Source organism: Salvelinus fontinalis, chromosome 15 (assembly GCF_029448725.1).
Source record: "Salvelinus fontinalis isolate EN_2023a chromosome 15, ASM2944872v1, whole genome shotgun sequence".
In the NCBI taxonomy this organism is placed as follows: domain Eukaryota; kingdom Metazoa; phylum Chordata; class Actinopteri; order Salmoniformes; family Salmonidae; genus Salvelinus; species Salvelinus fontinalis.
In genome coordinates, this window is record NC_074679.1 from 28,279,675 (window position 1) to 28,295,938 (window position 16,264).

Consider the following 16,264-nt stretch of genomic DNA (forward strand, 5'->3'; position numbering starts at 1 on the left):
TCCTGAAATACTGGTAGCATACTGTGTGCCTGCGCTACGCTGTGTGGTTTGAATCCTCTGTATCCGTCCCGCCTGGTGTCAAACAGTGCCTGGCAGGAACAGTTTGCTGCTGTTGTCTGTGTGGACCTGTCAGGGAGTGATCATTGGAGCACAAACCTGCAGGGAGTTGTGCTGCAGCATTTCAGTAACGGTGTTCACTCCTGCCTGACATTCTACCCTTATTCCCTCTCTTCAGGTACCTCACCTCGCTCCCACTGGAGGGAGCTACTCCCATTGGTTCATGTCTAGCTAAAACCAGTGCAGAACAGTCAAGTTCTCATAACGTTTCTGTAATGTTACAGTAGCAACCCCAGGAGTGTTGCTGCTGCCAGAGAGAGAGAATAGGCCTGCGAGGGGTTGCTGGTGCCACGCTGGCAGAGAGCGAGGCTATTCTGTGTTGAGCGTGTTTGATTCCTGTAGTCTGGTTCTCAGTGCGCGTGTTCAGGAGCAGCGAGAGGGCCCTCTGCTGAATATGGTCCTGGCAGGTCGGATTCAAGGGGTGTTGGCTTCAAGGGGTGTTGGCTATCGCCCCTCGAAGGAGGGCTGGTGGCACTGTGCCTGCTTGGATCATGGTAATATTTGTTTGGAGGACTGCCGTCTCGCCTCCATAGCCTTCTACTCCTCATCGCTTCAACAGTCTCACAGGAGATTCATAGGACGTATGGATTCAGATTCCGTCCCACAGACAAATGTATCAGTCTCTTTAGGTTTTCAGTGTAATTTCAGTAGTTGATTCAGTCATCCTCACATCTAGCCACTAGGATTTTCCTTAAACCACAAAGGTGAACCTCCGTCCCAGTCTGAAATCTCTGGAAGACTGAAACAGGTTTCCCTCAAAAATGTCCCTGTATTTAGCGCCATCCATCATTACTTCAATTCTGACCAGTTTCCCAGTCCCTGTCGATGAAATTTTCATTATTACCATCATTATGTTCCTTTTTGTGGCTTCAAGTTAATGTTGATTAACACATACTAGCTGTCACCAAACATTGCTATTAAATGTCCCTAATGCCTGAGTTATTTATTTTATATATTTGCTTTGCAGTGAGCATGTGCAGTGGACTTGAAATAACATTGACAAAGATAATGTCAATATATCCTAACATTGATTCAATTTTTTACATTGTGTTGGAGTAGGAAGTTGGTTTGTTGATTTGTTTAACAGCTGAGTGAAAAGCAGTAGTGAGATTCCCTGTGGGAAGCCTTCACACCAATCTCCCATTTGCCCCTGTCACCACTGTTCCTCATCAGCAGGCCAGGCCACAGGACAGCATCCTACCAGGCCACAGGACAGCATCCTACCCAACCCTCGATATGCTAATACCCGTTTCCCTGCCACACCGTCGGCTATACCAGGAGATAAATTAATAATTGGTGATTTGAATATTGTTTCCAGCAGCACAATCACTTTAATATTATCAACAACATATGTTTGAGGATTGTGTCTGGAGCCAGGGCTAATTAGGTGGGTGTCTTTAGGCCTTTGGTGCTGAGGGGTAGGCTTGCTATTTCCCCTGCTGTTCTATTGAACCTAACAAGGGGATGGTTTGCACCCCCCCCCCCCCCGCCCTCCTGTGTCCTGTCCCATGTCTTAAAAAGGGAGATTAAGAGGAAAATCTTTGCACAGCTGCTTAGCCCAGGCACAATCTCTTAATAGAGCTCAAGCAGGAGAATACGGGACGCCAACGTTACCTCCATCTAGAGGACATATTAATATGCATGGGAGGCCAGGATGAGCTGCCCCCGTCTAATTAGAACATGGGGTCTCGCTCTCGAACACACCCCTTTTCAACCCCCCCTCCATACTCCCAAAGGCACCCCTTAACCCTCAGAACGCCCGCAAATTAGTAACTCCTCATACAGCATCATAGGCTTCCCACGGAGTCGCCCTCTCCCTCATCATACGTCCATAATTCACACCCAGCGCTTAGGGACTGGTTTGGGCACCCTGCTGCTGAAACAGAAGGCCCAACCAAATAGACTTTGTCTCGCCTCATAAAGTTGGCTTGTTTCACTCTTTTCCTTTATCTTCAGCCTTTTCCTCATGTAAACAGAACCGGCTCCATGTCTTAAAGAGTTTGTAAAGTAAGCGGAACAACCAAGACAAAAAAGAGGGGTGTCTCTACACCCCTAAAGTGATTACCTTTTTTAAAAATGTTTTTTTTTTTTTTTTTTTTTGCTTAACCTGGATTGTTTGTGTGTCTCAATGTAAACTGTCTGCTCTGTTGTACACAGAGTTTCTTTGGGTGTTTTCTGAAGATTTGGTTGTTATAGGATGATTATGACTCAACTTGTCTTTTCCCAGGCTGTGTAAACAAAATAAGAGGATAGTGTACACTGTTTTAGAGTACAGCCCCTTGCTGGACTCTTGCAATATGACCACAGATGACTGGGCTACAATTGGGAAGGACATTGAGGTACTTGGTGTGGTCATTTTATTTATCATGCACTTCACCCTAACATTAACCATAACCCTGACTTTTACCATTTACATAAGCAGAAGCATTATAATGCAATAACACACCAATTTCACATCATTCACTGAAGTAAAAATCAGTTATCCCTTTCCTTTTATGTAAATGTAATGTACAGCTTTTGTATTAAATACAGTACTTATTTCAAGTAGCCTGTGGCAAGATGTAGGCTACACATTTTGACCTTGGAACCTTTGATTAAAGTCTGATCCTCTTCTCTTTGTCTCTTGGTTCCAGAAACACTATGAGAAGTATGACGGTTTTGTCATTCTCCACGGCACGGACACAATGGCCTACACAGCATCTGCTCTGTCCTTCATGTGTGAGCATCTGGGGAAGCCTGTCATCCTCACCGGCTCCCAGGTACACCTGCCATCCTTACAGCTAAACTGCTTCATATAGTTAAGATAACAGAAGGGTGAAATGTTGATGTATGTATGACCTCTTGCAGGTGCCGATCTATGAGATGAGGAACGATGGAAGAGACAACCTGTTGGGGGCGCTGCTGATCGCTGGTCAGTTTGTCATTCCTGAGGTGAGTAGAGGAGGGAGGGACACCTCTTGGAGCAGCACTCACACACACCTGACTGCATGTCACCTGCACTTGTTTTTGAATGCAATGTAGTTGAATCATCTTGGCCAAACATCACCCTATTCCCAGTTGCACATTTTTAGATGAGAACAACTATATCACATTTCTCTCTCAAATGAATGTGTGTTCATACTATTGTCCATGCTATTGACATGTGTCTAGCTTTTTAGCCTGCTACGGTAATAAGGTGATTTGACTGGCTATGTCCTCCCTGATTGATAAAGGTGTGAGGATGATCTTTGTTGGCAGACAATAGGCACCAAAAGCCTTAAACCACTTGTCTAACAAGACTGTTCAGTAAAGCATGAAGTGCTGAGTGTCACGATACAGGACCTGAAACTGCCAGATGAGACTTCAGAGTTGTCAAAGCATGTTTATCTTTAAGAGAGTAACAAAATGTACACAATCTCTGGGGCCTTTATATAATGCTGTATTTAGACAATGTGCTACTATTGATAAAGATGGAATGATACATTTTAAATGAAGATATGAGGAAAATGTGATTGTAATTGTGTTTTATCAATTGGTTTGTCATATGCTCTGTTAAATTAATAGCAAAAAATGTCTGTGACTGTTGAAGGGAGCGTACAAAGTGTACAAAACATTAAGAAGACGCTTTTTCCATGACAGACTGACCAGGTAAATCCATGTGAAAGCTATGATCCCTTATTGATGTCATTCAGTGTAGATGAAGGTGAGGAGACAGGTTAAATAAGTATTTTTAAGCCTTGAGACAATTGAGACATAGATTGTATATGTGTGCCATTCTGAGGGTGAATGGGCAAGACAAAATATTTAAGTGCCTTTGAACGAGGTATGGTAGTAGGTGCCAGGCACAACAGTTTGTGCCAAGAACTGCAATGCTCCTGGATTTTATAAGCTCAACAGTTTCCCAAGAATGGTCCACCACCTAAAGGACATCCAGCCAACTTGACACAACTGTGGGAAGCATTGGAGTCAACATGGACCAGCATCCCTGTGGAACCTTGTTGTGTACACTCAGTATATATACTATAACAGTAGTACAGGGGTAGACAACCCTGTTCCTGGAGTGCCTGCAGCACTCCCAGACCAGGGTTAGAGGGGGAGAGAGGCTGACAGAACAATGGGCCTCAGGCTCTTGTCAATCTCTGCGTTAAAATTGACTTTGATAAAATGCTATTGTATCTGTTGTCCGTAGCTGCCCATACCATAACCCCACATCCACCATGGGGCATTCTGTTCACAACGCTGACATCAGAAAACCGCTCGCCCACAACGCCATACACGTGGTCTACGGTTTTGGAGGCCAGTTGGCCATACTGCCAAATTCTCTAAAAACGACAGATGCCTTATGGTAGAGAAATGAACATTCAATTCTCTGGCAACAGCTGTGTAGGATATTCCTGCAGTCAGCATGCCAATTGCACAGACCCTCAACTTTAGACATCTGTGGCATTGTATTGTATGACAAAACTACACATTTTAGAGGCCTTGTTTCCCCAGCACAAGGTGAACCTGTGTAATGATCATGCTGTTTAACCAGCTTCTTAATATGCCACATGTAAAGTGGATGGAATATGTTGTCAAAGGAGAAATGCTCACTAACAGGGATGTAATCAAATTTGTGCACAAAATTTGAGAGAAATAAGCTTTTTGTGGATTTGGAACATTTCTGAGATATTTTCTTTCAGCTCATGAAACATGGGACCAACACTTTACATGTTGCATTTTATATTTTGGTTCAGTGTATATGCTTAATAATGATGTCTTAGGAGGTTTCATTCATTCTCCATCTGCGTCTCTAGGTTTGTCTGTATTTCCACAACAAGCTGTACCGGGGCAACCGTGTGACCAAGGTGGATTCTGGGAGTTTCAATGCCTTCAATTCTCCTAACCTGGCTCCTCTGGCCATTGCTGAAGTGGATATTAAAAGTAATCAAGTAGTATAATACTGGGTCTGTCCTGTTATGTGTTTATATCTTTGACGTGGCTGATGGATTGATGTTTTCACTGAACTCTTTCCCTCTCCCCTGCAGTTAATTGGGACACGGTGTGGAGAGCAAACACAACCTCGCGGTTCAGAGTGAGCACTCAGATGAACCGTAACGTGGGTCTGCTGAGACTCTTCCCAGGCATCACTGCTGTGACTGTAAGAGGCTTCCCAGGGTGGGGGTGAGAAGGGGTGGATAGTGGCTCTGCCCTGATTCTGTTGCCTATTCAACCACATCATTAAATCACAACTGTCTTCCTACTTCTGATATACAGTAATAGTGAAAGTAATACCCTATTGTAGAAAGACTAAATCAGAACAGCCATTTGGGGCCATATTTATCTAAAAGTCTTCATTGTAGCTCTGTTGTGGTGAATCCTCTCATGCAGGTCCTACTGTGTTTTCTGACGAACCAGCATCGTGTGGGCGTTCCAAGTGGTCTGCATACAGCCGGGAGCTGCTTTGGGGCTGCCAGCGGCGTTTAGTCCAATGAAAAAGGAGACAGGGTTATGGGGCATGTCCAATTACCCACTAAAGACGAGGGGCTTGGCACAGACACTTAAACACTTAGATACGCCTCCCTCGCTACAGATTGAGGGGAGGATGGCTTTACGGTCTCAATCTGGTCCCTCTGCCGACACTGGCCATGATGCTTTTTTAAATTTGTTATTATCTGCTTCTTTGATTATGCATCAGTGTCTCCTCTGCCTTCCATGGTCTCTGCCAGCATGGGGTTTATTTGGGGTTCTGTGTTGCACACATTTTTGGCAAGCTAGCCGCTTGATCTGAAATCCAATGGAAGATAACTTGCTATGATTCCCTGCCTCCACAAGTTAGGTCTAAGGACCATTGCCAAGTGAAATGATGCTGTCTCTGAACACCTTGAAGTTAATGGTTCCCCCTGCCTGGCCATTTGAGCCATCTCCTCTCTAGATGCCAGAGCTGGTGTTTTAAAAGAGAGATCCTAGACCCAGTGAATCACCAGATAGTCTGGAGGGGGGCTGGGCCTGTTGTTAAACCTGATCCTAGCTCCGTACACTACTTCTTTGTCCACAAGCCAGACTGAGATGGCTGCTGTGTGTGTGTGCAGGTGAAGTCCTTCCTGCAGGCGCCCATGGAGGGCATCGTCCTGGAGACGTATGGTAGTGGAAACGCCCCTGACAACCGCGCTGACCTGCTTGAGGAGTTCCGGAATGCCACAGAGAGGGGCGTGATCATGGTCAACTGCACCCAGTGTCTGAGGGGTTCTGTCACCACATCGTACGCCACCGGAAAGGTACCCCAGAACGGTGTCCAGTGGGAGTGGGAGAGTGCACATGATGTGGATGGATGTGTGTTAACATGTCTTCCTGATCCCCTCAGGCCTTGAGGGACGCAGGACTGGTGGCAGGCTGTGACATGACTTCTGAGGCTGCCCTGTGCAAGCTGTCCTACGTGCTGGCCAGGACGGACCTCAGCATAGAGGCCAAAAAAAAGGTAGGAGTCCCAGTCAAAACACACTCATTACCTCACTACACTTTGTAGGCCCGGTATAGAAAAGCTTTTGAAGCAAATGTCAACATTAGGCTGAACTTTAGACTGACACCTGTGTTAGTCCTATTTTAAGAAGAAAATAATGTCAATAGATGGCAGAGATGATTCACATGCGGATAAAGGTCATAGTGACATGATGGTGTATTCCTTGATCATGCTTGTCTGTGTTGACTGTGTTTGTGTGTTATCTGTCCTTTGTTGTCTCTGTTGTACCTGTCCAGATGCTGAGTCAGAACCTGCGGGGAGAGATGATCGCTGACCTGCAGGGGGCCAAGCTCACTCTGAGCGACGGCGATGACCTGGATGAAGCGACTAAGTCCCTGAGCATCAGCTGTGAGATGAGGCCACCACACAGCCAGCCACATCACACACACTGTCACCACCACTGATTCTGCAGGGTTATTTTCCACCTGACATGTTTTCATCGGGCTCTGGCTTATCGGATAGGACAGAGCTCCCATTGTACAATTTAAAAAAATATATAAATATTTAAAAAATCTCTCAAGTAATTGCAATGCCTAGGGGTAGAGTTTTTTCCAAAGTGTTAAATCCAATTTCATAGTGTATTTATATCAGCGTCATTTACAACACATTACATAAAGCATTTCTCTACTGATTGTCAGTCTTTGTATTGACATGACAGCTGATGGTTTTTCTGCTGATGTTTCCAGGAACTAGAAGCCGTCCGGGATGCTCTGACCCCCACCTTAGCTTGTGCCGATAGGAGACGTGGAGGCCTTGGATGCCATAAAGGAGATGGCATCCAAGGCCTCTTACTCTCATCTCATCCCTGTATTAATAGATTTGACCAAGTTTTTATAGATGTTTATCAGATTAGCAATATAAACTCAGCAAAAAAAAGAAACGTCCCTTTTTCAGGACCCTGTCTTTCAAAGATAATTCGTAAAAATCTAAATAACTAAACAGATCTTTATTGTAAAGGGTTTAAACACTGTTTCCCATGCTTGTTCAATGAACCATAAACAATTAATGAACATGCACCTATGGAACGGTCGTTAAGACACTAACAGCTTTCAGACGGTAGGCAATTAAGCTCACAGTTATGAAAACTTTGGACACTGAAGAGGCCTTTTTACTGACTCTGAAAAACACCAAAAGAAAGATGTCCCTGCTCATCTGCGTGAACATGCCTTAGGCATGCAGCAAGGAGGCATGAGCACTGCAGATGTGGCCAGGGCAATAAATTGCAATGTCCGTACTGTGAGACGCCTAAGACAACGCTACAAGGAGACAGGACGGACAGCTGATCGTCTTCGCAGTGGCAGACCACATGTAGCAACATCTGCACAGGATCGGTACATCACACCTGCGGGACAGATACAGGATGGCAACAACTGCCCGAGTTACACCAGGAACGCACAATCCCTCCATCAGTGTTCAGACTGTCCGCAATAGGCCGAGAGAGGCTGAACTGAAGGCTTGTAGGCCTGTTTTAAGGCAGGTCTTCACCAGACATCACCGATAACAACGTCGCCTATGGGCACAAACCCACCGTCGCTGGACCAGACAGGACTGGCAAAAAGTGCTCTTCACTGACGCGTCTCAGTTGTCTCACCAGGGGTGATGGTCGGATTCACATTTATCGTGAAGGAATGAGCGTTACATCGAGGCCTGTACTCTGGAGCGGGATCGATTTAGAGGTGGAGGGTCCGTCATGGTCTGGGGCAGTGTGTCACAGCATCATCGGACAGAGCTTGTCATTGCAGGCAATCTCAACGCTGTGTGTTACAGGGAATACATCCTCCTCCCTCATGTGGTACCCTTCCTGCAGGCTCATCCTGACATGACCCTCCAGCATGACAATGCCATCAGCCATACTGCTCATTCTGTGCGTGATTTCCTGCAAACCAGGAATGTCAGTTTTCTGCCATGGCCAGTGAAGAGCCCGGATCTCAATCCCATTGAGCACGTCTGGGACCTGTTGGATCGGAGGGTGAGGGCTAGGGCCATTCCCCCCAGAAATGTCTGGGAACTTGCAGGTGCCTTGGTGGAAGAGTGGGGTAACATCTGACATCAAGAACTGGCAAATCTGGTGCAGTCCATGAGGAGGAGATGCACTGCAGTACTTAATGCAGCGGGTGGCCACACCAGATACTGACTGTTACTTTTTGTGGAACTTGTTCAGTTTATGTCTCAGTTGTTGAATCTTATGTTCATTTAAATATTTACACATGTTAAGTTTGCTGAAAATAATCGCAGTTTACGTTTCTTTTTTTGCTGAGTTTATTTACTACGACTAAAACATTTACTACGATCCATGCTTGTGAATGAGTGGTGTGCATGAAGAATCCAAGCGGTAGCCTATACATTGGATTTGAAAGTAAAACCATGTAGGCTACAGAATAGGGGCGTAGTTTCTACTTCACCGTGTGCTCTAATAACATGTTTGTTTGCTTATTTCCAGCGTCAGTTTGATGAAAATGATTATGTAAATATTGTGGTTGTGTGATTTCCCCATGATGATTATGAGATAATGCTGAGGTAAGTCTAGAATGGCCACAGCTAGCTCTATGGATTCTCCTGTGCATGGTGGTCGTACCTGTCTCCTCTCATCGTATGGTGATGTGTTGCATCTGAGTATGACCTACATAAGCATCACTCGTTGTAGCCTGGCTTGAAAAGGGGTTTTCAAAAATGGCTGCCTGGTTTTGATTAGACAATGACACAAATCTTTGCAGTATGGTAGTCTGCCTGGCTTTTGTGCATTGTTCCTGTGATGGCCTCTAAGCTGTGTTGTCTGGTATGATGACTGCCTCGTGAGATGTTTACTCTGAGATAATTATGTGGATTAGTAGCTGAGATTGCAAAGAAAACCTTAATTTGATGTCATCACTGCTGCTCTTTGTATTGAACAGCACTGCTTGAAATTCACCTCTTAACCGTATTCCCCTTGTGTGTTTCAGAATGGAGAATACATTGAGTTCTCAGTCTGTCCAAAAGAATCCTGAAGACCAAGATCCTCAACTCTTACCTCTCCATCCATCCCCATCACTCTCTTATGCTGGACATTTACACACAAGTTTGCAGATTAACAGATTATATTTAGATTCATCCAAACCATTTACAATTGATATATTTGCGATAATCTCATATACAGTTGGTAAACTGTAGTTGTAAAAGCACTAGTAGCACAACATTGGATATCAAGTAATATGGATGCACTGTGCCTAGAACAAGCAGCACTATATCTGTTTGCTTTGTATGTACCACAGTATATGATGCATGTGGAGCAATTAACTCTGTTTGCATTAAGAGTATTATCAGTGATCATTGGAAGCACAGGGAAGAATGTTGTACCTTATACTAGGCACTTGATGGGTAGAATGCTGTTGATGTGCTTTATGAAATGCTTAGTATAGAGTGATATTTATTCTAAATGTAAATAGTCTCACTTAGACTGCATGAACAATACATATTTTTTCCACCTTCTGAAAGCACAGATAACTGCAGTTTCCTGTTTGAAAAACAGGACAATCCATCCCTCTATTCTGCTTACTTGTTTCCTTACTCTAACAGCCCGGGCAGAGAGACCAATGTCATATAGCTGGACATCACTTCAGCTGTTATCCAATAACTGTTACTCAGTGCTATGCTCCTCTACTTTCTATGTTCATGGTCAATTAACTATTTGATTCAATCAAAATGCCAATAACATTATCATTAGTATGTGTCAATCCATGTCATGGTTTTGTCATACATGTGTAACTTAACAGCAACTTTCATAAAAAACAATTGACATGAGCAACTTTATAGAAACAATTGACAAGAAACAACCCAGTCATCAACATTAGAGGATTTGCAACCTGTATTACCTCCCAGTGGAGGAGTACAGGGGGTATGAATGGGTGTGTGGGGCGGTGTCCATAGACAAAACAAAGGCATTAAACTGTCCAAAATCTTCTCAGCCACATGTCAATAGTACCACACCACATCAATACACTTTAAAACAACAAACTCGCAAGAAACCTCCCTTTAACTAAAATATCAACCCAAATACGTCTGGCAGGGCAATAATAGTCCAGCGACACTGAACATCAAATGGAAGGGCATTGTGGGGGGGAAGAGTCTGCTGCAGTGTAAAGCACTGGAACGCGAGAGAGTAGATTTTTTTTTTAGCTGTTGACTTCAGGCTTGCAGTTGCATTGTCTGTCCATCTGATGGTTTGTATGTCAAAGCTTCGCAACAATGTTGCTACTAATGTGATCAATAACCGGTGCGGTCCCAAAACATAACAACCCCGACCATGAGCGGTAACACCGGTGATCGAGTGAAACACTTTACAAACCACGCACGCTGAAAATAAACAATATTTATGCAGTATTGCACACACAATCAAACTGGCGCGCCAACCGAGAACTCTCCCCAGAGACCCAGAAAAGCTAGCTTTATATCCTCCTTCCTGACTGCCGATGCACTCTTAAAGTGGCAGCGCACGGTGAAGGCTCCGTGCAGGATTTCTCCACAATGCATCTGAAGCACACAGGTTTTTGGACAACAAGATGTTGTTCCTTGTTCGTTTCCTCTGTCACAAGTTAATCAGCTCAGGATCGTCAGCTGCCTTCACTAATTCAGAGAGAATAATTTGAAACTCCACATGCTGTTGCCAAGTTAAATTAAATGCATTGGTCCATTTACTATAGTCAAAGGTTTGGACACACCTACTCATTCAAGGGTTTTTCTTTCCTATTTTCTACATTGTAGAATAATAGTAAAGACATGAAACTATGAAATAACACATATGTAGTAACCATAAAAATTGTTAAACAAATAAAAATATATTTTATATTTGAGATTCTTCAAAGTAACTAGGCAAGTCAGTTAAGAACAAATTTGTATATACAATGACTGCCTACCAGGGAACCGTGGGTTAACTGCCTTGTTCAGAGGCAGAAAACAGATTTTTACCTTGTCAGCTTGGGGATTTGATCCGGTAACATTTCAGTTACTGGCCCAATGCGCTAACCACTAGGCTAACTGCTTCCTCACCTGATGATAGCTTTGCACACTCTTGGCATGCTCTCAACCAGCTTCACCTGGAATTCTTTTTCAACAGTCTTGAAGGTGTTCTCACACATGCTGAGCACTTGTTGGCTGCAGTCATCCCAAACCAACTCAATTGGGTTGAGGTCAGGGGATTGTGGAGGCCAGATCATCTGATGCAACACTCCATCACTGTCCTTCTTGGACAAAAATCCCTTACACAGCCTGGAGGTGTGTTGGGTCATTGTCCTGTTGAAAAACAAATTATAGTCCCAACTAAGCGCAAACCAGATGGGATGGGGTTATGCTGTTGAATGCTGTGGTAGCCATGCTAGTCAAGTGTGCCTTGAATTCTAAATAAATCACAGACAGTATCACCAACAAAGCACACCCACACCATCACACCTCTTCCATGCATCAGGGTGGGAACCACACATGCGGAGATCATCTGTTGACCTACTCTGCGTCTCACAAAGACATGGTGCTTGGAACCAAAAATCTCAAATTTGGATTCATCAAACCAAAGGATAGATTGCCACCGGTCTAATGTCCATTGCTCGTGTTTCTTAGTCCAAGCAAGTCTCTTCTTATTATTGGTGACCTTTAGTAGTGGTTTCTTTGCAGCAATTCAACCATGAAGGCCTGATTCACGCAGTCTCCTCTGAACAGTTGATGTTGAGATTTGTCTGTTACTTGAACTCTGAAGCATTTATTTGGGCTGCAATTTCTGAGTCTGGTAACTCTAATGAACTTATCAAAATGAAATCAAATACAAGAGTGAAATGCTTACTTACAAGCCCTTAACCAACAATGCAGTTAAGAAAAAAAAGTGTTATGTAAAAATTAACAAATAATTCAAGAGCAGCAGTAAAATAACAGTAGCAAGGCTATATATACATTTTATTTTACCTTTATTTAACTAGGCAAGTCAGTGAAGAACAAATTCTTATTTACAACGGCGGCCTAACGGGGAGGAGATTTTTACCTTGTCAGAACGGGGATTAAATCCAGCAACCTTTTGGTTACTGGCCCAATGCTCTAACTACTAGGCTACCTGCCACCCAAAATATATACGGGTTACTGGTACAGAGTCAATGTGCGGCGGCACAGGTTTTTCGAGGTAGTTGAGGTAATATGTACATGTAGGTAGAGTTAAAGTGACAAGCAGCATAAGGGGGGGCTATCCAGACAAATGTCTACCCAGACAAATGTTTACCCAGACAATGCATATAGTCTGGGTAGCCATTTGATTAGCTGTTCAGGAGTCTTATGGCTTGGAGGTAGAAGCTGTTAACCTGTTGAGGATGGGGGCGCTGTTGTCACTATTTATGCTAATCGTGTAATTTTTGAAACGGCTTCCCACAAAATTCTTGATCGTACAATATGCATATTATTATTATTATTGGATAGAAAACAGTCTATAGTTTCTATAGGAGTTGAAATTTGGTCTCTAAGTGGAACAGAACCCATTCTACAGCAATTTCCCTGACATGGAGTCAGATTTCAGAAATGTTGGCCCCTGATCTGGAGTCAGTTAAAAGGCCGCAGTTATTGCTATGAGTATACGGACACTGCTTACGTCTTCCCCTGGATGCCTTTACGTGATGACGATTTGAATGGGGTCGATTGCGCGTTCACAGGCACTACAAATTAAAAAACCCTGTAGCTAGGAACTCTTTTCTTGCTGCGTAATGCGCTTGGAGGACATCGACCCGCACTTGTTCCAAGCATTAGTGGAGGGAGTAATATTACTCTGGTCATGTTTCTACTCATTATGGGAGTTAAAAACATCATAAGGTAGTTAATTTAAAGCGTTTTATAGCAATTTATATCCGTTTAGTGAGATTTTGGGACATTTATTTCTGAAACGCTGTGAATTGCTGGGCACGCTTCCAGTTCATCCCGAACCCAGTTGGCATTTCCACATGGCAAGAGGACAGCTTTCCACCAAAAGACGATTAGAACCAAGAAAGGATCCTTTGCCCAAGATACTGATGGAAGAACAGCTCAAAGTAGGACCATTTTATTATGATAAATCGTGTTTCTGTCGAAAAATGTTAGTGGCTTAGGACGCCATGTTTTTTGACGTAGCTTCGCTTGGTGCAAACTGTATTGAAAAGTAAGGATAATTTAAAAAATGTAATTCCGCGATTGTATTAAGAATTAAATTGTCTATCAATCCCTGTCCACCCTATATTTTTTAGTCACGTTTATGAGTATTTATGTATAAGAGTAGATCACTGTCTAATATGGCGCACGGACATTTTCTCACCAGCTGGGCTACATTTCACATTGTCTAACCATGATTTTGGTGGCTAAATATAAACATTTTCGATCAAACTCTATATGGATTGTGTAATATGATGTTACAGGAGTGTCATCTGAAGAATTCTGAGAAGGTTAGTGAAAAAATTAATATATTTTGGCGATGTTGACGTTATCGCTCACTTTGGCTAGAATCAATGCTGGGCTGCTATGTGCTATGTGCTATGCTAATATAACGATTTATTGTGTTTTCGCTGTAAGACACTTAGAAAATCTGAAATATTGTCTGTATTCACAGGATCTGTGTCTTTCGATTAGTGTATGCTGTGTATTTTTACGAAATGTTTGATGATTAGTAAGTAGGTAAACACGTTGCTCTATGTAGTTTTTCTAGTCCATTTGTGACGGTGGGTGCAATTGTAACCTATGCCATCTACCTGAAATATGCACTTTTTTCTAACAAAACCTATCCCATACCATAAATATGTTATCAGACTGTCATCTGATGAGTTTTTTTCTTGGTTAGGGGCTATAAATATCTTAGTTTAGCCGAATTGGTGATAGCTACTGGTGTTGGTGGACAAATAAAAGATGGTGGATTATGCTAATGTGTTTTTAGGTAATAGATGTACATCTTTACATATTGTGTCTTCCCTGTAAAACATTTTAAAAATCGGACATGTTGGCTGGATTCACAAGATCTGTGTCTTTCATTAGCTGTATTGGACTTTAATGTGTGAAAGTTAAATATTTAAAAAAAAAAATTTTTTTGAATTTCGCGGCTCTGCCTTTTCAGTGGGGGTGGGGGGGGTGTGCCGCTAGCGGCACCCTAGTCCTAGACAGGTTAACAGCGTCCAAAGAAGGGACAGATGCATACAGAATGGTGTCGTCTGCGTAGAGGTGGATCAAGGAATCACCCGCAAAAAGAGCGACATCATTGTTATATACAGAGAAAAGGGTCGGCCCGAGAATTGAACCCTGTGGTACTCCCATAGAGACTACCAGAGGTCCGTACAACAGGCCCTCCGATTTGACACACTGAACTCTATCTGAGAAGTAGTTGGTGAACCAGGCGAGGCAGTCATTTGAGAAACCAAGGCTGTTGAGTCTGCCGATAAGAATACGGTGATTGACAGATTCGAAAGCTTTGGCCAGGTCGATGAAGACGGCTGCACAGTACTTTCTTTTATTGATGGCGGTTATGATATCGTTTAGTACCTTGAGCGAGGCTGAGGTGCACCCGTGACCAGCTCGGAAACCAGATTGCACAGCGGAGAAGGTACGGTGGGATTCGAAATGATCAGTGATCTGTTCGTGATCCCTTCGCACGCCAATCCCTTTAGCGGGATCGATTTGACAACATCCAGTGAAATTGCAGAGCTCCAAATTCAAACTACAGAAATATCAATATTCAAGATTCACGAAAATATAAGTGAAATACATCAAAATAAAGCTTAACCTGTCTAGGACTGGGGTGCCGCTAACGGCACCCCCCCCTCCCCACATTCCACTGAAAAGGCAGAGCCGCGAAATTCAATTTTTTTTTTTTTTTTAAATATTTAACTTTCACACATTAAAGTCCAATACAGCTAATGAAAGACACAGATCGTGTGAATCCAGCCAACATGTCCGATTTTTAAAATGTTTTACAGGGAAGACACAATATGTAAAGATATAAATCTATTAGCTAAACTCATTAGCATAAGACACCATCTTTTATTTGTCCACCAACACCAGTAGCTATCACCAATTCGGCTAAACTAAGATATTGATAGCCACTAACCAAGAAAAAAACTCATCAGATGACAGTCTGATAACATATTTATGGTATAGGATAGGTTTTGTTAGAAAAATGTGCATATTTCAGGTAGATGTCATAGTTTACAATTGCACCCACCGTCACAAATGGACTAGAATAAATATATAGAGCAACGTGTTTACCTAATTACTAATCATCAAACATTTCGTAAAAATACACAGCATACACTAATCGAAAGACACAGATCCTGTGAATACAGACAATATTTCAGATTTTCTAAGTGTCTTACAGCGAAAACACAATAAATCGTTATATTAGCATAGCACATGTGCAAACATTACACCAGCATTGATTCTAGCCAAAGAGAGCGATAACGTAAACATCGCCAAAATATATTAACCTGTCTAGGATCAGCGTGGCGCTAGCGGCACACCCCCCCCCCCCCCCACTGAAAAACCAGTGCCGCGAAATTCAAAAAAAATATTTTTTTAAAATATTTAACTTTCACACATTAAAGTCCAATACAGCTAATGAAAGACACAGATCTTATGAATCCAGTCAACATTTCCGATTTTGAAAATGTTTTACAGGGAAGACACAATATGTAAAGATGTACATCTATTACCTAA

General features: G+C 42.9%; 1 protein-coding gene across 4 annotated transcripts in view; it reads left to right on the forward strand.

The window, feature by feature from the left end:
- LOC129811704 (60 kDa lysophospholipase-like) overlaps positions 1–10,531 on the forward strand; it is a 29,115-nt gene extending 18,584 nt beyond the window's left edge. For 3 of the 4 annotated variants that reach the window (XM_055863228.1, XM_055863229.1, XM_055863230.1), the window contains 9 exons: positions 2,345–2,456; positions 2,751–2,876; positions 2,965–3,048; positions 4,893–5,019; positions 5,124–5,236; positions 6,168–6,353; positions 6,440–6,553; positions 6,832–6,943; positions 9,535–10,531. In XM_055863228.1, coding sequence (XP_055719203.1) covers positions 2,345–2,456; positions 2,751–2,876; positions 2,965–3,048; positions 4,893–5,019; positions 5,124–5,236; positions 6,168–6,353; positions 6,440–6,553; positions 6,832–6,943; positions 9,535–9,536 — 976 coding nt within the window. In that variant the 3' untranslated portion in view covers positions 9,537–10,531. Of the gene's footprint in view, positions 1–5; positions 236–2,344; positions 2,457–2,750; positions 2,877–2,964; positions 3,049–4,892; positions 5,020–5,123; positions 5,237–6,167; positions 6,354–6,439; positions 6,554–6,831; positions 6,944–9,534 lie in introns of those variants that run through there. The other variant, XM_055863231.1, reaches the window with a different exon arrangement.
- Positions 10,532–16,264: the final 5,733 nt, after the last annotated feature.